Source organism: Pollicipes pollicipes, unplaced genomic scaffold, assembly GCF_011947565.3.
Source record: "Pollicipes pollicipes isolate AB1234 unplaced genomic scaffold, Ppol_2.1 Scaffold_5522;HRSCAF=6530_pilon_pilon_pilon, whole genome shotgun sequence".
In the NCBI taxonomy this organism is placed as follows: domain Eukaryota; kingdom Metazoa; phylum Arthropoda; class Thecostraca; order Pollicipedomorpha; family Pollicipedidae; genus Pollicipes; species Pollicipes pollicipes.
This window is the reverse complement of record NW_023596698.1, coordinates 22178-45000: the sequence shown is the minus strand read 5'-3', so window position 1 is coordinate 45000 and position 22823 is coordinate 22178. Positions and strand designations below refer to the sequence as shown.

At 54.8% G+C, this 22823-nt stretch overlaps 1 protein-coding gene across 1 annotated transcript in view; it reads right to left on the bottom strand.

The window, feature by feature from the left end:
- LOC119102068 (signal peptide peptidase-like 2B) overlaps positions 1-22242 on the bottom strand; it is a 22446-nt gene extending 204 nt beyond the window's left edge. Inside the window, exons 1-14 of the mRNA XM_037225440.1 lie at positions 22181-22242; positions 20931-21017; positions 20401-20532; positions 19809-19958; positions 19288-19410; positions 18638-18780; positions 18145-18317; positions 17521-17623; positions 16995-17153; positions 16399-16513; positions 15581-15713; positions 15172-15276; positions 14752-14909; positions 1-883 (exon numbers count right to left, since the gene is read on the bottom strand). The exon at positions 1-883 is cut by the window's left edge and continues 204 nt beyond it. Coding sequence (XP_037081335.1) covers positions 818-883; positions 14752-14909; positions 15172-15276; positions 15581-15713; positions 16399-16513; positions 16995-17153; positions 17521-17623; positions 18145-18317; positions 18638-18780; positions 19288-19410; positions 19809-19958; positions 20401-20532; positions 20931-20990 — 1620 coding nt within the window. The 5' untranslated portion in view covers positions 20991-21017; positions 22181-22242 and the 3' untranslated portion in view covers positions 1-817. The remainder of the gene's footprint in view (positions 884-14751; positions 14910-15171; positions 15277-15580; positions 15714-16398; positions 16514-16994; positions 17154-17520; positions 17624-18144; positions 18318-18637; positions 18781-19287; positions 19411-19808; positions 19959-20400; positions 20533-20930; positions 21018-22180) is intronic.
- Positions 22243-22823: the final 581 nt, after the last annotated feature.

Sequence of the window (22823 nt, the reverse complement as noted above, 5' to 3'; positions counted from 1 at the left end):
GTCTTTGGTGAGAGAACCAACCTATCGGAAGCATGCTTCCCAATTGATCGCAGCAAGACGGATGAATTGCGTGGCGGCAGCATCGGGTTTGTCCACTCACGTGGCAAACAAAGATTGCCAAGTACTCGTCTGGTCCTTGAGGCGACGGCGGCTGCCGAGTGGGTGGAGGCCGGCCCCTTACCACAGGAACATCGCTGTGTCGACATAGCCCACATCAACCCACAGAGAATAAGATACGATCACAAGCAGTGTCGACATTCAGTATTGACACATCGTTAGGTTGACATCAAGTCGACCTTAGGCGTTCACGAACTACAGGAGTACACACGTTAAGTACTTCAGTTGTGAAGCAAGCACAGATTTCTTGGCGTGAGTGATCTTTGTTGAACAGAGCCCTATGAACTGGCCGACGTGTTGACGCAGTCTTGCACGGGATGAGTTAAGAATGATTTGTTGACGGAGTCTTTCACAGGATGACTCAAGAACAATGTGCTGACAGTCTTTCACGAGATGAGTTAAGACCGTTGTATAAACGTTCGTGCAAACGTGCAACGAGCAAAACAGCGGACAAAGCCATTCAAAACAGGTCCACCAACCTACATGAAGACCGGGGACGAGCCCCTCAGTCAGCCAGTCAGGCCGCGACGCATCGCGCGAAAGACGGCGCGTTCACCCCGAAAAGCGACCTGTGTCTAAAAGCCCAAAGCCCAGCTCTGCGGCGCCTCCCGGACGCCCGCGACCGAGCCGCCGGCCGACGGGCAGCCGGCGGCGGGCGTCCGTCGGTCGCGGGCGGGGGCGCCGCCCGACGCCGTCGCCGTCACTCCTCGCCGCCTCTGGAGACGGTGCTGTAGTCGGGCCGGTTACCAATCAGCGGCGCGTCAGTCTGAAACGGGACGCCACACTCAGTCGGGCCGGCGTCTGTTGCTGCGGCACGCACGTACACAAACTCTGCAGCTGGAAAACTCACAGCAGCACACACGCACAGCTGGAGCTAGGCAACTGGCCACAGTCCGCGCCGGCAGCTGGAGCTGGTACGCCTCTCGCTGCGGAACAAGAACGGCACAGACTCGGATTGGACGAGGTCAACAGGACAATACAAGGGATGTCATTCCCGGTACCTTTGTCAGCGCCGAGGTCCTGGGATTCTCAGGTTTTCAATTGCGGGATCCTTCGAACTTGGAACGAAACTATTCATATGATGCGTTCACGAATATTTATACCATTACCAGAACTATAAAACTCCATTAAGTGAAACCGAACCATCCGTTCCCAAATATCCCAACGATTGTTGCAGTAGCACATGTTTAGGAACCACTATGCTGGAGTTGTAATTTCCACACTTCTTTGGGCAGCGTGACTGACAAGACGGAGATAGTTCTGTAACTGTCGAACAATCGGAAGAATGTCATTTCTAGGCCATCACGCTGACTTCAACGCTTCTAACGTGTTTGGATCAACCTTTTTTCCAATCGCAGTTGTCGCGGCCGTTTTAATCAGGAGGAACAAGATTGCGCCTCCAACTCCTGCAAGCCCCGAACAAAAAAGTCACGGGTTATCCCAGCGAAGTCTGTCGAGCTGCGCATGCGCAGTTTCCTTCTCTTCTTCCTTCTTTCCTTCCTTCCCTTCTGAAGCCGCTTGTAGTGTCTGTAGATAGTTCTTAAGAACTGCGGTAATTAAGAGCTCCTTTCTGAACAGCAATCCAGCGGAATACTACACCATTTTCGAAAATCGGTGCCGCGAAGTTGGCAAAGTGCCAGAGACTCAGAGCCACGCAGTCCCGGGATTCCCGGATTTCGATCAAAGGAATGCCAGCCCTCGCCAGAACTCAGTACACTCACGGACACGCTTTACAGCACACAGGTATAATTCCCTTGTTTCGGGGCGGATGGTGTGACGTGGTCATCCGTCGACGACACACACACATACGCAGAACCGCGGTCTGTGCCGGTCCACACAATGTCTGATTATACGCCAGCAGCCGCGCGCTCCCGAGTGACTAGCCTGACCTTCGCCGGCGCCGGGGTACATAGGGCCTTTTTTCGGAGGTATCCTCCATTCTGTTTTCGGGGCTAACATTCGGCTAGCCCCCAAACACTTTATGCCACGAATTAATGGAAAATAATGTTAATGGCGATGTAATCGCCAATCGTCATTTGAAGTCAGGTTCACGCCAGGGCAGTCTTCAAACTTGTTCAAAACATTGCCAATGAATAGAAAGAATTAGTATTAAGTAGAAACAAACAGTGTCTGATGGAAATTGATTTTTGTTGACAGTGGAAGTATTCACGGGGCATGAATACTTCCGTCATATCTCAAGATCAGAAGTCCAGGGTGCTCAAGAACAAGGTTACTTGCGGTCACAGATGGCCTAAGCTGACCTCATATTATCATTAGGAAACCTGTGGCAATGGCGACGTACTTTGACCTTTGCCAGGCTTACTATGCGGTTACAGGCAAAGTTAAAAAGATATACGAAAAACGTCGCTTCATCTCATTTGACCAGACCTGACCAGTGAACCAAAAGAGGAACTTGAGGATGGACTGAGTGACGACCGTAGATTTATGTACAGGGTCATCGCCTACAGCGCGTCGGGTCGTGCAGCCGGCCGAGGGTCATCACCGTACCGCTCATGCCGTCGAAGGCAGAACAATAACAAATGTGGAAGAGGTTAAACTCGTCACATCTGTCAACACAATACTTGGCTGTCGCGATGGCGGCTGCCGCCCTGCCCGTCACAACACCTAGCTTTTGCACTCAACAATAACTGGGTTCATATTCATTAAATAATAACTCGTCACATCTGCCAACCAAATACTTGGCTGTCGTGATGGCGGCTGTCGCCCTGGCTGTCACAATACCTAGCTTTTGTATTCAAGGATAACTGGGTTCATATTCAAACACCGAAACCTTTCATGTCACAACCGCTTCATATACTCCGAGGCTGGTTTACCTGATAAGCAGCAACGACGAAACGGTTCATGAAGCGTGAAGCGCGTAAGGCCAAACAATGCTCACATGCCTAAGGGTGGGTTTCCATTTCAAAACGGCAGCCTTACTATGAATGCAGTGCCGAGCATCGGTGCATCAACACATTGTTTGAGTACATCCTCTGAATAGCAAAGTCGGTGTTGCCAGTGCAGACAGTACAACAGAACAGTCACTTACTCAATCGACTTCCCCACATTGTATTTCTCCTCCCACGATCAGACCAAAACACCGGCGCCCAAATGTGTTTTACGATGCGTCTCCGCCTGGGGATGATAGATGCCTCTACAGCACACGTTCAATCGTCACAACTAGCGCGGCACGGGTCCTACGAGCCGGAGGAGCCGGGGCTGCAGCCGCGCCGCCAGCCCAATGCAACAAACATTTGAGAGCCACTGGTATTTGGCGGCTCCGAGCCTCTGTATATACACCCCAGGCGGCTATTGGCGGGTTTGACACATACTTGAGATAAGCGGCAGGCTGGTAGCCAGCCTTGCGCTGTGAATGAGCAGTTGGGCTGGTGGTCAGCAGAGTCCAGCCCAGACACGCTGTAAATGAGTCGCTGCGCTGGTGGTCAGCAGAGTCCAGCCCAGACACGCTGTAAATGAGTCGCTGCACTGGTGGTCAGCAGAGTCCAGCACAGACGCGCTGTACATGAGTCGCTGCGCTGGTGGTCAGCAGAGCCCAGCCCAGACACGCTGTAAGTGAGTAGCTGGGCTGGTGGTCAGCAGAGCCCAGCCCAGACACGCTGTAAATGAGTCGCTGCGCTGGTGGTCAGCAGAGCCCAGCCCAGACACGCTGTAAATTAGTCGCTGCGCTGGTGATTAGCAGTTACAAATAATAAATAACGACAATATTTCCACCCATCACAAAAAATGACGATAACAAACCGGACTAGTACTCTGAAACTATGGAGCACCAGCGAAATTCAACAGTAACTGAGCCATCCTTACCACCGAGATGTCCATCTACCAATCGACTATCCGTTTCGAATCACCTTCTGTGGGGCTCAACTTCCGCATGCTAATGGTAACGGTAAGCGCTGGCGCCTGAGAACTCATCCAAGCGTCCAGTTCAAGGCGTGAGACCACCAGTGGAATGATGTCAGCATGTGTCAACTATGTCAGCACACATCCTCACACACCTCACGGGTGTGTCCACGCCCCGAAGGCTCCGACAGAGGCCGGGCACCGCCAGTGCACACCTGGTGCCCAGGCTCTGGGCACAGGGCTCAACAGCCCGACGAGTGTGGCGGCTGGCGCCGCCCGGCCGGCCCTATGTTCCTCCTGGTCCCTAGGTCCATGTCGGTGACCGCGGACGACACCGCGGCAGCAGAACCGGGGCGACGCACGGAGGGGGGGGGGGGGGGCTGGTCGGCCGGCGGAGCAGGAAGGGTTCGGGCAGAGCGACGACAGGCACGAGAGCGGGAGAGGTGCCCGGATACGGACGCGAGAGAGAGACCCGGAGACGGACGGGGTCGACAGCCGGCCGGCCGGGTCAGCGGCGGCCGTTGCGGGCTGCCGAGGGGGAGCGGCCGGCGGCCTGCAGCAGCGGCGCGCCGGCAGTGTATTTACACAGGCGGCGGCCGGCTGATGACCATACCAGGCCGCCGGCACACCGGCATCGAATTGGCCACGCTGCGGCCCGGGCAGCCCGGACAGCCCGGCCGGCTCGCCAGTCGCACACACCGAGCAGACACCGGTCACGAAGCAGCACGGCCACCCCAGCGTCACGGGACCGGGGCGGGGCCGAAAAAAAACAACTGAAAGGGCGCCGCGCTTTCTGTGGTTAAGGTGGCCTAACCCAGAGTCCTCCAAGAAACATGTAATATCTCAGCCTTTCGTGTCTTGAACACAATTCAACGGCTTGAACACCGCACGCCTCACAACTCCGCTAAAACTGCGTGCAAAGCCCCGGTTTAGCGGGGCGCGGGGTTAACAGTGGCACGCGTGAGACGGCCAACACGTTACCGCCGAGCACGCCGCCTCCGGCACGCCGAGGTCCGTCGAGAGCAGCGCGGGGGAGGGGGCGCTGGCGGCGACGGCCGGTCGGTCCGCGATCCCGTCCGGTCGCGGGGACGCGTCCAGTGTGAGAGGACGGGGCCGCCGCGGGTAAGGACGGTGGACGCGCCACCGGACACAGCGCAGGCCACCGCCCCGAACGGCCGGCTACGACCGCACCCGCGCCGGATCGAGCCCGCCCCGCCCGTGCGGCAGACGCGGACCAACGTCCCGTGCCATGTTCGCGCACCCCCTGATGCAGATGCATGATGGATCCTCAGCAAATTATTTGCAGGAATTTGTAGCGCTGTGTCGGAACGATTGCGTATTTTGCACTTCATTATCATAACACGCCGGGCGATTTGACAAAGAACTGGCCTGGTTTCTGATTCTCGGAAACTGGCTTCCGACATCGAAACCCGACCTCCGAACGACTGACACAGAAACCTGGCTTCAGAACAGACCATTGTACGGCGTGCGCGGTGCTGGCGCACTGCACTCTGTCACGCTGCAGCGCTGTTCCGCACAGCATGCTGTTGGGTTGCTGCGAAAGTCATGCTGCTGGTGCACTGTTCGGTATGCCATGCTATTGGGGCACTGTACGGTATGGCATGCTATTGGAGCACTGTACGGTAAGTCATGGTGTTGGCGCACTGTACACCGCGTCATACTGTTGACGTGCTGTGCCGTACGTCATGTTGTTGGAGTACCGTGCCGCATTGCCGCGGCATCAGTCGCCCTGTTGGTGCCATGCACGGTATGCTATGGTGTTAAAGCAATGCATGATTTGCGAAATTTTGGCGCACTGCACAATCTGTGTTGTGCTACTGCCGTGCCGAACGCTATGTCGTGTTGTTGGTGTTGCACAGTGTCGCGGTTGGTCGTACTGCGCAGCGTGTCATGACAAGGTATGTTATGTTTGCAAAGGATGCCCCGACACGGTACATTACGCTGCTTGCGAATACCCGTTGGCTCATGCTGTTGGTGCATTGCGCCGTGCGGATGCTATTTTGCTGGCATGCTGTGCATTATGTCATACCAATGGTACACTGCACGCTTGCTCTGCAGCCCTGCAAAAACGTCTCTCCCTCTTTCTCTCTCTCTCTCCCTTGGTCCCCAGGCGCCTAGCAACAGTCGGCGATTTCGCATAGAGGTCTGGCTTCCAGATGTCATGTCACCACATGACGGTGATATTCTCAGCCGCCGCGCAGGCAGAGAAATGAGAAACGGACAGGTGGGCTCGCACGTTCTTACTTACAAAACTTGAGATGCTGGCGCCAGGCAAAAGCGGATGACTCAGGTTGTTGGTGTTGTTGTTGATTGGAGTTTACGGGCGCGCCGACTGCGGTGGTCATTTCGCGCCCGTAACGAGTCTTGTTCTACCTATCTAATGAGCCGCATAAATAGTCCCAAAGTTGATGTGTTTGGGAAACAAAAAGATCTGTTGAGATTCCAGAAATTGTGAATTGTCTCCCAGCACATCACAGACGGTAAGGGGCAAGTCATGTTGTCCAAAGTAACGTTGGCGTTCTTCCACGAGGCGCGGACAAGATATAAGGATATGGTGAACGGTAAGGACAGCACCACATCGATGACAGATGGGTTTATCAGCTCCCTCCAAGGTATAGCTGTGGGTTGCGTAAGTGTGCCCGATGCGTAATCTGCAGAGGATCACCTCTTCTCGCCTGTTTTTGCGGAAACAAGAGAATCACTGACCCAGCTTAGGTTTTATCTCTCTAAGCTTGTTACCATCCATCCGATCCCAACAACTCTGCCACTTGTTGTGCAGGAAGGTTTTTATCGCAGGGTAAAAGTCTCTGGCAGGAATAGAACGAGAGCGAACACATGGAGCCAGCGCTGCTCGCCTGGCAGCCGCGTCAGCCAACTCGTTGCCCGCGATTCTAACGTGACTAGGAACCCAACATAGCATGACTTTCTTTCCGGCCTGATCCAGTTGAGTCAAACGTATTAAAATGTCCTGCATAGGGGGACATGATGGATGAAAAGACTTCGCACTCAGAACGCTGCTCAGTGAGTCCATCAAAATGATATGTAAGGACTCATGTAATGTAAGGACTCATGTATGTAAGGACTCAGTCACCGACTTCAATGAAACATAGTACCTTAGTGATGGCTATGAGCTCCGCTGTGAACACCGAAGCGTTTGGGGGCAATGAAAACGACAGGATGACGCCACCGCTCACCAACGCACAGCCTACACCATCAGAAGTTTTAGAGCCGTCCGTGTGTGTGCGGCCCTCATATAACGCTAAACGCTCAAGCGCTCTGGACCTCATTATATCTGGTGGCGAGACAGTTTCTTTCATTTCAGTCACAGATGTGTCCGTGAAGGGTGAGACCAAATGCCCAGGAGGAGTGCACAAATGACCTGATCGCTTCACCTTTTGAATGGGAATTACGTTTTCCCGCAGTAAGGCCTGTATCCGGGAGCCAAAGGTCACAGCATGCGCCCGAGGTGCATGGCGAACAAACGGCACAGAAGGCCGCGGAAAGACTGCGCGCTATGCGGGATGCCACCGGAGCTGTCGCAGCTAAGTGCATAACGCATGCATTTTCCTCCTCGCTGACAACGGCAGCTTGTGCGATTCTATCAAGAGGCTTCGGGTAGGAAATGTACGGAACGCCCCCGTGATGGCACGTATAGCATTGTGATGGATGGTGTCAATGATCCGTTTGGTGGACTCGCACGCGCTGTCATACATAAAACATGCATAGTCCAGCTTAGAGCGTATGATTACCCGATACAGCAGCAAAGGCGTGCTCCGATCTCCGCCATACGATGTGCGCGAAACACATTTTGATACGTTCAAAGATTTAAAACAGCGTTCACGTAGCGTCTTCAGATGTGCCTTATATGTAAGTCGGAGATCAAAGTACACTCCAAGGTATCTAGCCACAGGTTCAGTTGGAATGCATTGCCCATACAGACGGATAGGCAGGTCACCGCATTGCCGCCGGCTACGACAAAAATGCATGTATACAGTCTTGCTGCTTGAAAACCTGAACCCGTTCATGGTATCCCACTTCTCAACACGGTCAACAGCCAACTGGAGTTGGCGCTCCATCGATGGTGCTCTTGCTGCACTGGTCCAAATGGTAAAATCATCAACAAAAAGGGCTCGACCGACAGACTGCGGCAGCCCAATCCCGATGTCGTTAATCACAACGGCGAACAAAGCTACGCTGAGAACGCCGTCTTGGGGCACACCGTTAACTTGAAGGTGCCTCTCAGGGAGCGCGTTTCCAATACGGACACGGAAAGAACGGTGGACTAGAAAGTTTTGAAGAAAGGTGCCCATATTGCCGCGTATACCATACCTGTATAGCTTGAGAGGAATGCCCTGACGCCATGTGGTGTCATGTCTATGTCAAAGAACACTGCGCCTATGTGTCGGTTTGCTTTGAATCCCATACGAATCATAGTGTCAAGAACTAAAAGATTGTCCACTGTGCTGCGATCCTTTCTAAAACCACATTGGGCTTTTGTAAAAACGCCGTGATGTTGTAAAAACCAAGTTAGACGGACATTAACAATCTTTTCCATTAACTTAGAGAGCGATGAAGTGAGAGAAATAGGTCTGTAGTGCAAAGGATCTAGTCCACTTTACCCGCTTTTAAAATGGGAACGACAGTAGCTTCTCGCCAAGAGGCTGGAAAGTCACCACTGGCCCAAAGCGCATTAAATACCGCTAAAAGAGCGCGAAGCACGCAAGGCGGCAAATGCTTGAGCATGTCGTTGTGCACAGTGTCCGGACCTACCGACACGCTGCGAAACTTGGCAATCGCCCATTCCAACTCGACCAGGATGGATGGATCATTATAGGAATGTAGCTCACTCGTCGAAAAGTCCACTGTGGATTGCTCACATTGGGTTCGATGCCGCACAAACCGTGGGTTAGAGTTGCCACCTTCGCTGCGGCGGGCCAGCGCCCGGGCAATCTTGTTCGCAACGTCCAACGGGCGCGTCACGGCCTGTCCGTTTACACGTAGTACCGGAAGAGCATGGATGAAAACTTCCCCGACATGCGCTTAATTCGAGACCAAACCTGCGATGTTGGCGTGAACCGGTTCAGCGTCTTAATGTAAGCCTGCCAGGAAGCACGCTTCGCCTCCCTTACAGTGCGCCGAGCAAAAGCTCTCGCCTCCTTAAAGGCTATCAGGTTTTCTACACTGCTCCTGGCGTCAAAAGCCCGAAACGCACGTTTACGCGCCCGCATGGCGCTCCGACACCCCTCCGTCCACCACGGAACAGGAGTACGTCGGGGAGCGCCATACGTCCGTGGGATACAATTGTTGGCACACTCTAAAAGTATGTGAGTAAAATCCTTAATAGAGGGTGACATCCTCTCAGGCTCAGTTACAAACGATTTTTCAAGCCGAGTCTGAAATTTGCACCAGTCCACTTTCTTGAAACCCGGCGTTGTGGCCTAACACCCAACGCTCCACCTCTCTTAAACCGGACCCACACTGGGAAGTGGCCACTTCCCATGGGGTCATCTCGGACACCCCACTCGAGGTGTTGGACGAGCTGGGGACTGGAGAGGCTTAGGTCTAGCACTGACGTCTGACCGGACGGCATTGTAAAATATGTACGAGTTCCTATGTTTAAAATACATAGTGAAGCACCTTGGATAAAATTATCACACAGCCTCCCACGAGCATTGGTGACGTCACACCCCCAAGCGGTGTGATGCATATTAAAATCGCCTAGAAGAAAAAGTGGTGGAGGCAGTTCAAACAGCCAACATCTAAGGTGCAACAACGGAAAAGCGATGCCTGGTGGAAGGTAACGTGAACAAACAGTGATGTGACGATGGTTGAAATAAAGCCGCACATCCACAGCCTGAAGTGTGGACCGCAAGCTTAGCCTTCTCGCTGGCACGCTATGATGAACTGCCAGGACGCCACCGCGAGCAAGTCCGTCCCGGTGGCCCAGTTGGTTCGAGCGCCTGCATTCCGATCCACCCACCCGTGGGGGGTTGGGTACGAGTCGCTTTAGGACGCTCGCTATTTGCCCTTGGCAGGTATGGCCTGCGGCCGGTGGCAGCGGTAGCGCTAAAGGTCAGTTGACGTCAGAGGGTAGGAAGGACCGTGCCGAGCATTGCGGCACGTAAAGCTTTCGCCACTAAATTCTGCCGTTGCCTGGAATTCCGCGATCGGATGGTGGGGGTCGGGGCTCACGCAACAAGCACTGCTTAGCGTGAGCGCTGATCCCAGAAATCCATCTATTCAAAGGTTCGGATCATCTTTATACAAAAAAATGCTCTCCGTCAACACGTCGTTGCGAAACATCGCATATCCTTTCAAAGAGCAGAAATGTTCAGACGTTCAAAATGTTCTTGGTCTCTTGCAGCGCTACGGCTGCAGGAGAGACCCTGGTGACGACAGCCTCGAGATCGAGGGCATTCGCCCTTATCCCTCTACAGTTCCACTGTAGAAACGCCTGTAAAAGGACGCATTTAGGAGGCGGTCAGACGTGAAAAGCTAAAACAAGTCCCGGCTTCAAGAACTAGGCTGCGCCAGTTGTATGCCCAGACACCTCGGACCGAGAGCTACGGCTTAACTCCGGGGGCCGTGTCCCACCCCAGGACGGGTCCTTGGGCTCTCTCCGTCAGATGGAGAAGGGGGCCGCCTAGGGCACGCTTTACTCCAGCGTATCCAGTTAGGGGTAGAGGCGGGGAGGGCCCATCGGTGGGCCTCTACCGGGGTTCGAGAGACCAGTGGGAGCCTCCACCGGTCTCCGGCGGGTGCTGTTTCGGGGGACGGGTTCTTTGTCTGTCTCGGACAGACGGCCTGCCGCCTTAGGACGCTCCAGCTCGGCCAAGCGTGCTCGCGTGGCCTCGCGGGCGCGCCTGTCAGCTTTCTGGTGCTCCAGCGTCTCTGCCACACGTTCACAGGCAGTCGCAAGAGGTGTCTGTAGCGAAGGGGCCGAATGAGTAGCAGGCGAAGGCACGGCCGTCGGCGCGCGGGGATTCCGACCACGCCGAGCCGTCGTCCAACCGTCGCCCGTTGGTGATCCAGCGCGCACCGAGGAGGCCAGCAGAGCGGCGTCTACCGACTGCTCGATCGACGGACTGGGAGCTTGAAGTGCCGGCTGGGAGTCGGGCGTTCGGACCGATGGAACAACCGACAGGCCAAACGACCTCAGAAGTCTCACGAACTGAACTGCCGTCATGTGCTGGATGGCATTACTTTGTGGCAACGAAGTTTTCACTTTGGACGCATACGATGTTTTTGGGTGGCTGTCGTTGTAAAGTTCACGAGCTTCACGAAGAGACGTTTTTAGAGGTTTTATCGATATAATCTCCTTTTCTTTCGCGTAGGCCGGACATGTACGGTCATACGTCGTGTGTGGGACTTGGTCCTTACCGCAGTTCACGCAGTGGGGTTCAGCAGAGGTGCAAACTTCGCTCGTGTGCTCGAATGACGCACATTTACTACATGCTGGGTGGTTACGACAGTGGAGCTTGGTGTGGCCGAATCGCTGGCATTGGTAGCACCGCATGGGGTTAGGCACATAGGGGCGAACCTTCACTCGAGCGTACCCCACACGTATCGCGGCCGGCAAATCAGTAGAACTAAACGTCAGAATGAGGTTGTTGGTGGGCAACAGCTCTCCCCGTCTGACGAGAATCCTGCGAGCGCTCGTCACGCCAAACCCAGAGTTCTTCGACTATCTCGCCCTCGGCGACGTCACGAAGATCAAAACCATTGACCACGCCCCTGGACGAATTTTTGGTCTTATGTGGTATTGCTGATATTGACACAGTCTTTTCGTGCCTACCAGTCTCATCCCGGACATTATATGTAAATTTCTTAGCTGGCATGGCCCTACTCGCCTCCACACCACTAGCGAACTCTACTTCTATTTTTCCATCCCTAGGCTTGTCGCATCTGATGATGTTCCCAAACCAGTCGCAGCCGTTCCGTCTCTGAAACGGTGAGAGGGAAGCCAGCCTAATCTCTTCACTACCGGAGATCGGGATCCGGGCAGCGGGAGGCGCAGATTCTTCTCTGCACGCTGGGGTTATCGAGGTCCGTCCCCCGTTCGGAGGACGGGTGTTTTAAGGTGAGAAGAAGCCATAATGGGTGGATTTCATTCCGGCACCTGGGCTCCCCACCCACCGCGGAGCCCAACTGGGTGACCGCCCAACACTCCCACGGGAGGTGGTCACCGCCAGGGCTATCCCGGTGGCGGTAATACGGGGCGAACAACGCCTCCCACACGGTCAGGTGTAACCGGAGAGACCCCTCCCCGTCCTGAACGTGGTTCAGTGCCGCCGCCCCTTGACCCCTAAGCCGCTGCGCGGCCGGGAGCCTCAAGCGGAGACCCGCAAGGAGCACCCAACCGCAACGCGAGCGACAAGTCGCTAGACCCGTGTGGGGTTCCACGGTCCCCCGGCGCCCCCGGATATCCTGGCCGAAGTGGAGTGTTGTAGTAGAGTATTGGGACGCGCCGCGACTGACCCGCACGACGCGCCCCTCAGCCACCAGAATCCGATCAATTCGGGGACGCGGGCGAGGGGACACGGTGACCCCGATAAAACGAGGATTAGGAGTGATGATAGGGCCGGATGCGGGAAAGCGGGTAATGGGAAAGAAGCGGGCGGACAAGGAGCAGGAGCTCGCGCACCGGCAGGGTCGCTACGCCCTGAGAGGAACAGCTTGCGCTGTCCACCCGTTACCGGAGCTGGGACCCGAGACGGCGCTAGTCCCCTACACCGACCGGGCTGTCCACCCGTTACCGGAGCTGGGACTCGAGACGGCGCTAGTCCCCTACACCGACCGAGGCCGGTGCCCCTGCGGAGGTGCATGACTCGCGAAAAACATCGGAGCAGCGTCACTGGGCGGCAGGGCATACGGTCTTTTAAGGGTCAAACCAGGTCAATTGGGTTCAAGACGGGAGCTTGAGCCCCTGTCTTATAGCAAAGCTACCCGTGTTCGGACGGGCAAAAAGCTGTATCACAGGGCCTCACCAAACTGCCTCGCGAGCAGCACACCGCAATATTATCACAGTGATCCGAACGCCACCCGCGACATGTCAAAACAGGTCAAAAGGGTCATCGAATCTCCCCCTCCCAGTTACCTCAAGAACTATAGTTTTATGAAACAAATGTTTCTGGATGGCGCTTGAGAACTCCATCAACAACGCATCACGTGACTTACGGCATGCCAAGCCATGTCACAAGCGCCAAACATACTCCATAAGAATTCTCCACTTGACTCGCTTGAACTCGTTGAAACCAAGATGGGTGCCTTCATAAATATGCTGAATACAGCAGTAGCATCATGCAGCAAAATAATAAAAAGGTGCGTCCATCCAAGGCGTGTGGGTGGCTCAATTGATTAAAGCGCCTGCTTCCCGATCCACTCACCCAGGGCGGGGGTGGGTTCGAGTTGCCCTAAGCGCTCGCTGCCGCCCTCGATAGGTGTGGTCTGCGGCCGGTGGCAGCGGCCGCACGTAAGGTCAGGTGGCGTCAGGGGGCATGGCGGACCGTGTCGAGCGTTGCGGCACGTCAAACTTTCGCCACCGAATTCTGCCGCTGACCTGGCACTCCACGATCGGATGGTAGGGGTCACGACTTACACAACGAGCACTGCTTAGCGTGGGCTCTAGGCTCAGAAATCCATTCATTAAAAATGTACGGATTATATCTTTAAACAGGACGTTGGTTTGGATCATACGCTCTGCAGTGGATGCGTTTGGTCGCCTGAACACAAAACTCGGCCCACAGGACTTTATCTAGCGGTTATCACCGGCGAGCGAGACCGATGTCACGTAGGACCTTCGAGTGGCGTAAAGAACGTGTAAAATGTCACTCAGTTGTGAGAAATTAAAGGATCATGGTTATGGTCACTGGTTATTATTTGGTTTATCATTTCATCACAGGGTGCCATCGGACATTACAGAAATAATACTGTCCATTAATAATACTTAATGGGGAAATAGCAATGTCACGCCATTGCATGGGAGCTTGCTTTGACGTGATTGAGCTATGACCTTAGCGAGATGCCCGAGATTAAATTGGCATGGCATCAGTTGTTGCCGAACTGACCTTCATTTTTCGCGGGCTGGTCAATTAAAAAAGGCCACAGGCAGTCTGTGTTGCGTTATGTCGCAAGAAAAAAGGTTTCCGCGCATGATGAAATGAATTGAGACAATGTAACTCTGATAACATACATTTTAGAGGATGCGACTATCCTCTAGTCAGTAGGCCATCTATCATGCCTGCCTGTTTCAGCGTTGCTTGACTGCGAAAAGCATTTGACAGGATGAGCTCGACCACTCATTCACGGCCGACCTTCCTGCATCGGGGCAACCAGCAGATAGGACGAGAGGATTAGGAGCATTTCTACGTATACAGCATCGACATACACCACACGCAGGACGGCTTCGCTCTCCGGCCAACAGAAACGACGACGGCACGCACTACCAGAGCACTTGTGATTGCGTGAACGCCCCATCCTGGACTGAAGAAGTGAGACATGGGTCAGGAAGTCACCCGGACGTCTCTCCACGCTCCGCCACCCCGCTTTCCCTCCCCCAACGCTCGCGGCATCTCGACCTCCACCAGCCCCTTATCCAACTCCGCCGGGAGAGCGTCGATGTCTTCACCTTCCGACACCACAGTGATGGCTTGGCTACACGAGTCTCTTGGACAGGCTGCTGGTGCCCCCCCCCCCCCCCCCTCCTCCCCCCCCCAATCCGTGTGAGCACGGCTGATCACGGCTGCGTCCGCCCACCTTTTTGACGCCGTGCCAGAGCAGCAGGAACTGTCGGCGCACCAGGGCCACCACCATGACCGGCAGCAGTGTCAGCGGCACCAGGTACAGCAGCGCCGGCTGCGCCCGCTCCATGGCGTACAGAGCGCCGAACGTCACCACCAGACCCAGGCCGTACCCTGGGGAGCACAGTCAGGGCATTAACGGCAGATCCAGATCGTAGCCTGGAGAGCACAGTGCGGGCACCAACCACAGACTCGGACCGTATGCTGGTGAGGGAGTCAGTGACAAATCCAGACCGTACCCTGGTGAGGAGGGCAGTAGATGCCTTCACCAGACCCAGCTGAAGATGCGCCCCCCCCCCCCCCCCCTCTCCCCCGCCACCGCCTCGGCAGCGGACGGCGCGTGCCACCAGCGGTCGGCCGGCGTGTCTGGGCATACCGGCGGCCGCCGTTACGAAGTACACGTGCCGCCGCATGCCGTAGATCTTGTCGATGGCGGCGCAGTACGCCACGATGAAGCCGGGTACAATGATGTCGCCGTAGCCTGCGGGCAGCGTGCAGCTCGATCACCGGCGCCCACACACTGCCGCCGCTGGAGACACGGCGACGCAGGCCCTGCCAGCGACGGCGCGTGACAGCCCCCACACGACAGGCAACTGCGCGCACGCACCCAAACAAAAACCGCGCGCGCAGCCGCGGGAGCCAGTGAAACACAGCACCAGTTCGCTATGTTTGTGACCGTGCCCAGTCCCTCGTCCCCACAGTTAGGAAGGCACTGAACGCCGCAGGTGGGTGCCGCTGCGGCGGCGCCCCAGGCGCGGCACTACGCTGGCGGGCGGCCGACTCACCCAGAAGCGAGAACGAGTGGCTCGGGTGGCACTCTGGGTAGGCGGAGCGCACGATGTACGGCACCTTGAGCACCATGGGCAGGACGTACTCTCCGCCGCCGGTGGCCACCTCCACCATGATGCTTTTGCCGTCCTGCCCGCGGGAGTACGGTGCGCATGAAACACGGACGGCGTGCGCCGCTGACGCCGGCGGCGAGTCAGGCCGCACGCGAGGCCCAGGAGGCCGGACGGCGGCACTGCGGGAACTCGCACCCTTAGGCCGGGCCGACACCTCGCCAGCTGGAGGTCAGCGCTCCAAAATATATCCAGTTGGGTGTGCAGGATGTAGCTATAGATGTAGGCCGCCAGACATGGCGCTTCTCTACGGCCTCGGCATGCGCCTTTCGGCGGTTGCTGGTCCGTGGCCCTTTGACCCAGAACCCCGATACCTGACCATCCCGGCCGCTTGGCTAAGCCCAGGGCGTTTAGACGCTGGGTTGAGCGCCGTCCGGCTTGATGCTGATTGGTCAATCTTGAGCGAGGGCGGGAGCAACAGGCAGCAAACTCGAACCGGACACCACAGCACGGACAAACATCGACATCACTGCCACTCCAGTGGCCGCACATCACCACACTGCTGAGGCTCGCCGACGGGGCCGCACCCGTCCTCACGGTCTCGGCTCGGTCCACACGCCAGTCCTCACTCCGAAGCGACGCCGCACGGTCGGCGGCCACGTCGTAGCTCATCGCGGCGTGAAGTGCGGGAATGTGACGTCGAAGAACACGGGCGTCCAGAGTTCTGGTGCCTTGCACTAAATGCCGTTTCCAGTGGTACTCACAGAGGTAAAGAGCGGCGTAACGAAGACGAAGAAGATGTCGTAGATGAGCAGGCCGACGGCAAAGAACGTCATGATCCTCAGGTTGGGCAGGCGGCAGGACCGGATCAACGACAGCCTGGCACACAGGATCACGGGTCAACTCACGGACCGACGTCAACAAAACAGAGCCGCACACGGCCACGTATACGCACAACACAGCCAAACAACCGACCCTTGTCATGATGACAACGAACGATACAAATAAGGCCGGATATTAACGAAAATTCAGATTAACAAATGGTTAATAAAACATTAAGACAATACACATTCAGACAATACATATTAGGACCAAAGAATACATACTTTTCATGATTTCACAAATTTGATGCCAGACGCCCTTGATGCCAGACACTTGACAAAGCAAGGCCATTTCACAACCCTGTGTGAGCAAAGCATGTTGAATATGAACAGTGTACTGAATACATGTGGAAACACAGCAAAATGACATCACACAGAACAGAACAGCAATGCACAGATGGACCACACTGGCACAGTGACTGTGCTGGATCTCATCTACGACAGCATGAACCGACCACCCCTGTCTCTCACACACTCACGAGAAGGCCACGCCCAGCAGGTCCTGCAGCACCCAGCCCCAGACGTCGTTATTTCTGAAGACGATCCAGACGATGCCGGCCGTCAGCGAGATGACCAGCAGCAGCACCTGGGAGACCCGCACCCGGCACGAGCAGCAGCGGGTCGAAACGGCCGGCGTGCTGCGGACATACATGCTGCTTTGTCAGGGGCCGTCATACACATTGCCACAACAGCAGCAGGTGCTCTGCACGCGCTGTACACACGCACGCACGCACGCACGCACGCACGCGCACGCGCGCACGCGTACACGTACGCGCACGCATACACGCACACACACGCACTCACTCACACACGCACGCACGCACCCACACACATCGCGGTATCAACGCCAGTGGCGCACATACACCGCTGAGCACATCGTTCTGTGGTAGGCTAGATGGCAGGTCGGACGCCTGGGACCTTGAAAAGCTAGCGCTCACAGGCACCGCCGGAGGCCCCCATCACACTGCCAGACAGCCAAGCCGTGCGCCAGACCGGCTCACTCACAGGCCGAGGTCGCAGCTACAGGGCAGCCGGGCGTTGATGGCGTTCAGGCAGGTGTACAGGCCGGACACGGAACCGATGAAGAATAGCACCAGCACCACGTAGTCTGAAGCGAAGGTCGGGTCAGGTCAGAAGCCCCATGTCGGGGTAGGAGGACACGGGCGGCGATCCGCGAGATCAAGTTGCAGTCACTGACCACAGCTCGAAAAGGATGATACATATTATATCCATCAGTGCATGTCAACACTAACGGAGTGCCACACACGCACTGGGACTGCCACTCACACCCTCAATCCACACGACGTCAGGTCGCGGCCGCGCTGGCGCTCAGTTGACCGATTAGGTGACCAGCGACAGCAGACAGGGGGGGGGGGGGGGGGTTATATTGTGCAGGGGAGCTTCGCTTGAAAAACAACCAAAATATGACCCGTAAATGTCATCGCATGTTCGCTTAAACTGCTGTTTTTGAAGTATCTGAAACCGCAATCGCCGCACGAGGCTCGCAGGGACATGGCGTACAAGCTACGGACGACTTCATTCACATCCCGCCGTAACGAGATAGCGAGAGAACCATAACACGAACACAGCTGTCGATCGCACCAGCTGGCACACACTCCAGCCACTTACACATGACCTGCGGGAAGAAGTAGGAGAGTAGCAGGAAGGTGACGATCAGCGCGATGGCGCAGACGGCTGAGACGACGGTGACGGGCGTGGAGGAGCTCTCGCCGTCGCTGGAGCGCACGGCCACCACCTCGGCGGCGGCGCCAGAGCGGCGCGCCTGTTCCTCCTGCGTGTGCCTGCCGCCCAGCGTGACCGGGTGACCAAGGAGGGAGGTCCCCCGCACGGCTGACGGCGACCGGCTCTGGCGTCACCGCCGTCCGCGCCATCGCCTCATGCAATACGGCTGCGTTGTCGCCGGTTGCGATGGACCGTGTGGAACATCAAACACTGGCTTGGAGGAGCCCCACTTTCCCCGGTCATATAGCAGCACGACATAATGCTGGGTTGACCCGCAGTATGCTGTCCTGGTCATACAGCCACAACAGCGCCGCCTGTGCAGGCCGGGGCGCACTGGGAGCTGCGAATCCAGTCCCTGCCGCTGCCCGGCGACACTCACAGCTCGTATTTGACAGTGGCGCTCCACAGCGCCCCCAGCGTGATGGTCAGGTTGGCGATGAACCAGATGATGACGAGACCGTAGTTGAAGAGCGTCTCCTCGGGGATGGCGTACTGGATAGCCTCGGTCGGCGGCGTTGCGGCCTGGCCGTCCGCAGCAGGTCAGGGCACGTACCGGGGCGGGGTGACTACATCCGACAGGGCCAGCGACCTCTCATGCGCCGCTCTGCTCTGTCACATTCGCAGCCAAGCGAGCGCAGGCCGCGACTGCGCGCCGACCATGACAAAAAGCAGGAAGACTTCAACCAACAGTCATCAGCAAACTGTAACACTGAACACGACCCGTACAACCAGCGTCAACCGCAACCCCCCCCCCCCCCCCGACCGCAGGAGGGAGTGGAGCAGGACAGGAGGGATGGACCTAATCATGATCAGGAGGGAGTGGAGCAAGAGAGGAGGGACGGGCCCAACCATGATCAGGAGGGAGTGGAGCAAGAGAGGGGGGACGGGCCTAACCATGATCAGGAGGGAGTGGAGCAAGAGATGGGGGATGGGCCTAACCATGATCAGGAGGGAGTGGAGCAGGAGAGGAGGGATGGGCCTAATCATGATCAGGAGGGAGTGGAGCAAGAGAAGGGGGACGGGCCTAACCATGATGGCGGCAACATGACGCCACGAGATGAACGTGACCGGCATGGGCGACGGGCTGGCATTCTTCGCCATCGAACCGTAAGACTCGTTCACTTGGATCACGATACCAGCCGCGTTCAGACCCTGAAAGACAACCACGCACAGCGTCAGCGTTCACGAGCTGGGACCGGCTTCCGGGGGTGGGAGGAGAGCCCGCACGGCCAAACAGCATCAGAAGGTGGGATGTCACCGGCTCGTCAAAATCCAGAGGGTGGAATTTCTGACGCACAGCACGACCGCATCCTGTCAACAGGCCCTTGCTCAAGAACAGCAACACACGCGACGTGGACACCCCACAGCCCGCCCCAAGCGCTCCATTCCAATTCGTCCCAGCGTCTGCACATCTGCAAGTGGCTCCGACTAGGCTCCAAACCATCTGACACGAGCCCACGGTCGGAATCGGCCAGCTGACGAAAGGGTCTTTGCACGACTACAAGGCACACACTGACCCGGCGACGGGCGACCCTCCGGCCCAAACTGACCTGGAGCCGGGAGACTCGGCTGTCCAGCGAGCAGTTGGCGGCCGTCGACTGGTTGAGGAAGACCCAGCGCTGGTCCATGGGCGGCAGCGGCGCTGGCGGCGGCTCGGCGCAGCCATCCCAACTGGTCAGATCAGCCACTGGGTGACTTGACTGGCAGACAGACAGACACAGCCCCAATCAGTGACCACCACCCATCTGGGGTACACACTGTGCAGCCATCATGCTCCTATAAAGCTGCAACCACATACTGTCAGCATCCAGTGGCCAGATGGACTACTGTAGGGTCCTTATGGATGCTAACAGAGAAAATAGCTGTTCTATACAGAGACAAAATCAAAACAGTGCAACAGTTCCCCCTGGTGTGTACAGAATTGGTGTATCATATCTACATGTATGAGGGTATTTTGTAGGTGCAGAGCATTTTCATCCAACAAGAGTTATCTTTGTCAGAACAGACCAAGTTACAAATACTGTATCACCTCTTGTCATTGCCAGAAGATGCCTGCCAAAGTTTTCACCAATGGGACATGCAACTTTTTTGTTCTGATGACACCTCATAACTATCTTGTTTGATCAATTATGAAATACTTACCACCTTGCTTTTATCTTGTGTGAGGTTGTACACCTTTGGAAAGTATGTCACACAGAAGCGCTGCACCTGTGCTCCTCCGGTTGGTCTTGTCTCGATGAGACCCAGGCTCAACATCTCCTTGGCTTGGGTGACCTGATACACAAATTGATGGGCATTACCTTTTGGCAAATGCATGTTGGTAAAATTGATATCAAGCATACCAGTACCACATAATGCAATCAAAATTATTTACAAAAACTCAACTCAGTGGGAAAAATATACCTGCATTGCCATAAGGTTATGACAAAAAAAAACATAACGGCCTACACCATCAATCAGAAAGTATATGCATGTGCACAGACAATGCCAATTACTACAAAACACATATCATTATTAAGCAGTTAGGCTGTTTTTCTCAATCCTGCTTTCAATCTCTTTCCATTTTGAGTATAATGATGTAAGTGCAATCCATATAGCACCTGCTCTGCTCTCTAACTGACTGCAGAAACTACATAATTCTATATATGAGTATTCAAATAGGGAATTCTTACCACTGGGATGATCACTAGAATATTGACAACAGCTGTTAAAAGACATAGACAGGTTGACATGGCTGCAGTTGTTATTGTTTGTCAATCCTGAAAAATAGACATCCGGTCAGACTGCTGGGCCTTGTCAGTTGTGGCAGTTATGCATATTACTAATCCTCAAAATAATGCAGAACATAAGAAAACAGCATTGGTAAAGAAGGGCTGTAAAGGCCAGTCATCTGAATAGACTGGGTTGGACATTTTGATTTCTACCACTTCCTTCTGTGCCACATCATAGCATTACAGCAGAAAAGCTGTCACCGCTCTTCTAACCCTTAATTCTGCATTTGAAATCACTTTGTCATGCCTAGGTGTACTAACCATGGATCTTTGAGTCATACTGAAGTGTGCCCATCTTGTCAGCTATTTAGGGGATTTCTACACCCCCAGAAGTGATTTGCAATTAACACCATTGGGGAGTTTAAAGCAGGCACAGTGGAATCAAAGTGTCAGTGATATGACAGTCAACACCACAATATGATTGTGAGATATTCATATTGCTAATAGGCTCTACTGAACCATGACTTAGCTCTAGAACAATGACTAGTACCAAGATATTCCCATCACAAGTATTATGCCAATTTTAGACCACACCTTTCTTCACCTCATAATTTCAGTCCATTGCTGAATAGAATAAACTGCTTAGCTCACTACAAAGATCAATTCATTATGTTTCCTACCACATACTGTGTAACCTACCTCATTTAACTAGTCAGTTGAAAAGCTCAGTTTCACTTTGGTCTGCATATCACTCATGTTTTCTAGTAGAAATGTAAAAGCAAGACTGATTCAAAGAACCATCAAACCAAGACAAACTTGGATGCATGACCAGAAATGACGTTCAGTAGTACTGGGTACACCTGCACAATGGCCCAAAATGCAATGCAGGAGTAGGTGTTGAAGGCTTGACAACACTGGGGTCCCAGAGACACATTCTACCAGCTTACAGCATTAATGTGTTGGTTTTTAAAACCCACAATATAAGAAAATGTGCTGCACTGTTTCTGAATGTTGCAGAGTTCATCCTGTTAAACAAACCTGAACCTCATAACAAGTCCTAAAACCAGGTAAGGCAGGATCAGGATCCTGACCAATACTAGAAACACGGCTTTACTCGAACTGTTTTGGACAGAACCAACAGCAAGCAAAACCTGCACGGGTGCCACAAGCTACCCTCTGCATTAAAAAATAACAACAATGCACTCTCATACCTATATAAGTGAAATATCCAACACCCCAACACCGCCCACACCCCTATCGGGGCTTCCACGAGGCGAAACCGGCCTTGGGCGAAACTCCAAGTGTCCGCTGTTGATGACGTCACGAAGTCTTTGTTTACGAAGAACGCGATTATTTTGGATTGCCGGGAAGGCAGACCGAGTGGTATCGCGGTTAAGAGTAGGATTTGAAGAAGGGTTTGTTGCTTGCGCATTATTGGAACGTCATAACATTTGATAATTTAAAACCAGATATCTCAAGATACGAAGGCGCGAGGCTTCTGGGAAGAAGTTTTAGCATGATTATGGCCAGGGGAGGATCCAGAGGGGGCCACGGGGCCCAGACCTCCCTCGGTTTCTAAGGAGCCCATTGGTTCCGAGCCGGCCCTATGGCCGGCCGAACAGGTGCAATTGTTCGCACGAAGTGCAAAAAATTGCATACCTCAGGATTTCCAGGCGACCATGAACAGTTGCATGAGAAAGTGAATTGGGCCCACGAGAAGTGAAAAGAAAATTATTCAATGTTTGAAAAGTTGTGGATTGAAGATCTTAAGCTTTCTTTTCACTGTCTAGGGCCCTATGCTGCTTCCGGGGGACCTATATGCCCACTTGCAGGGTAATTCCGGTCGTTAAGGGG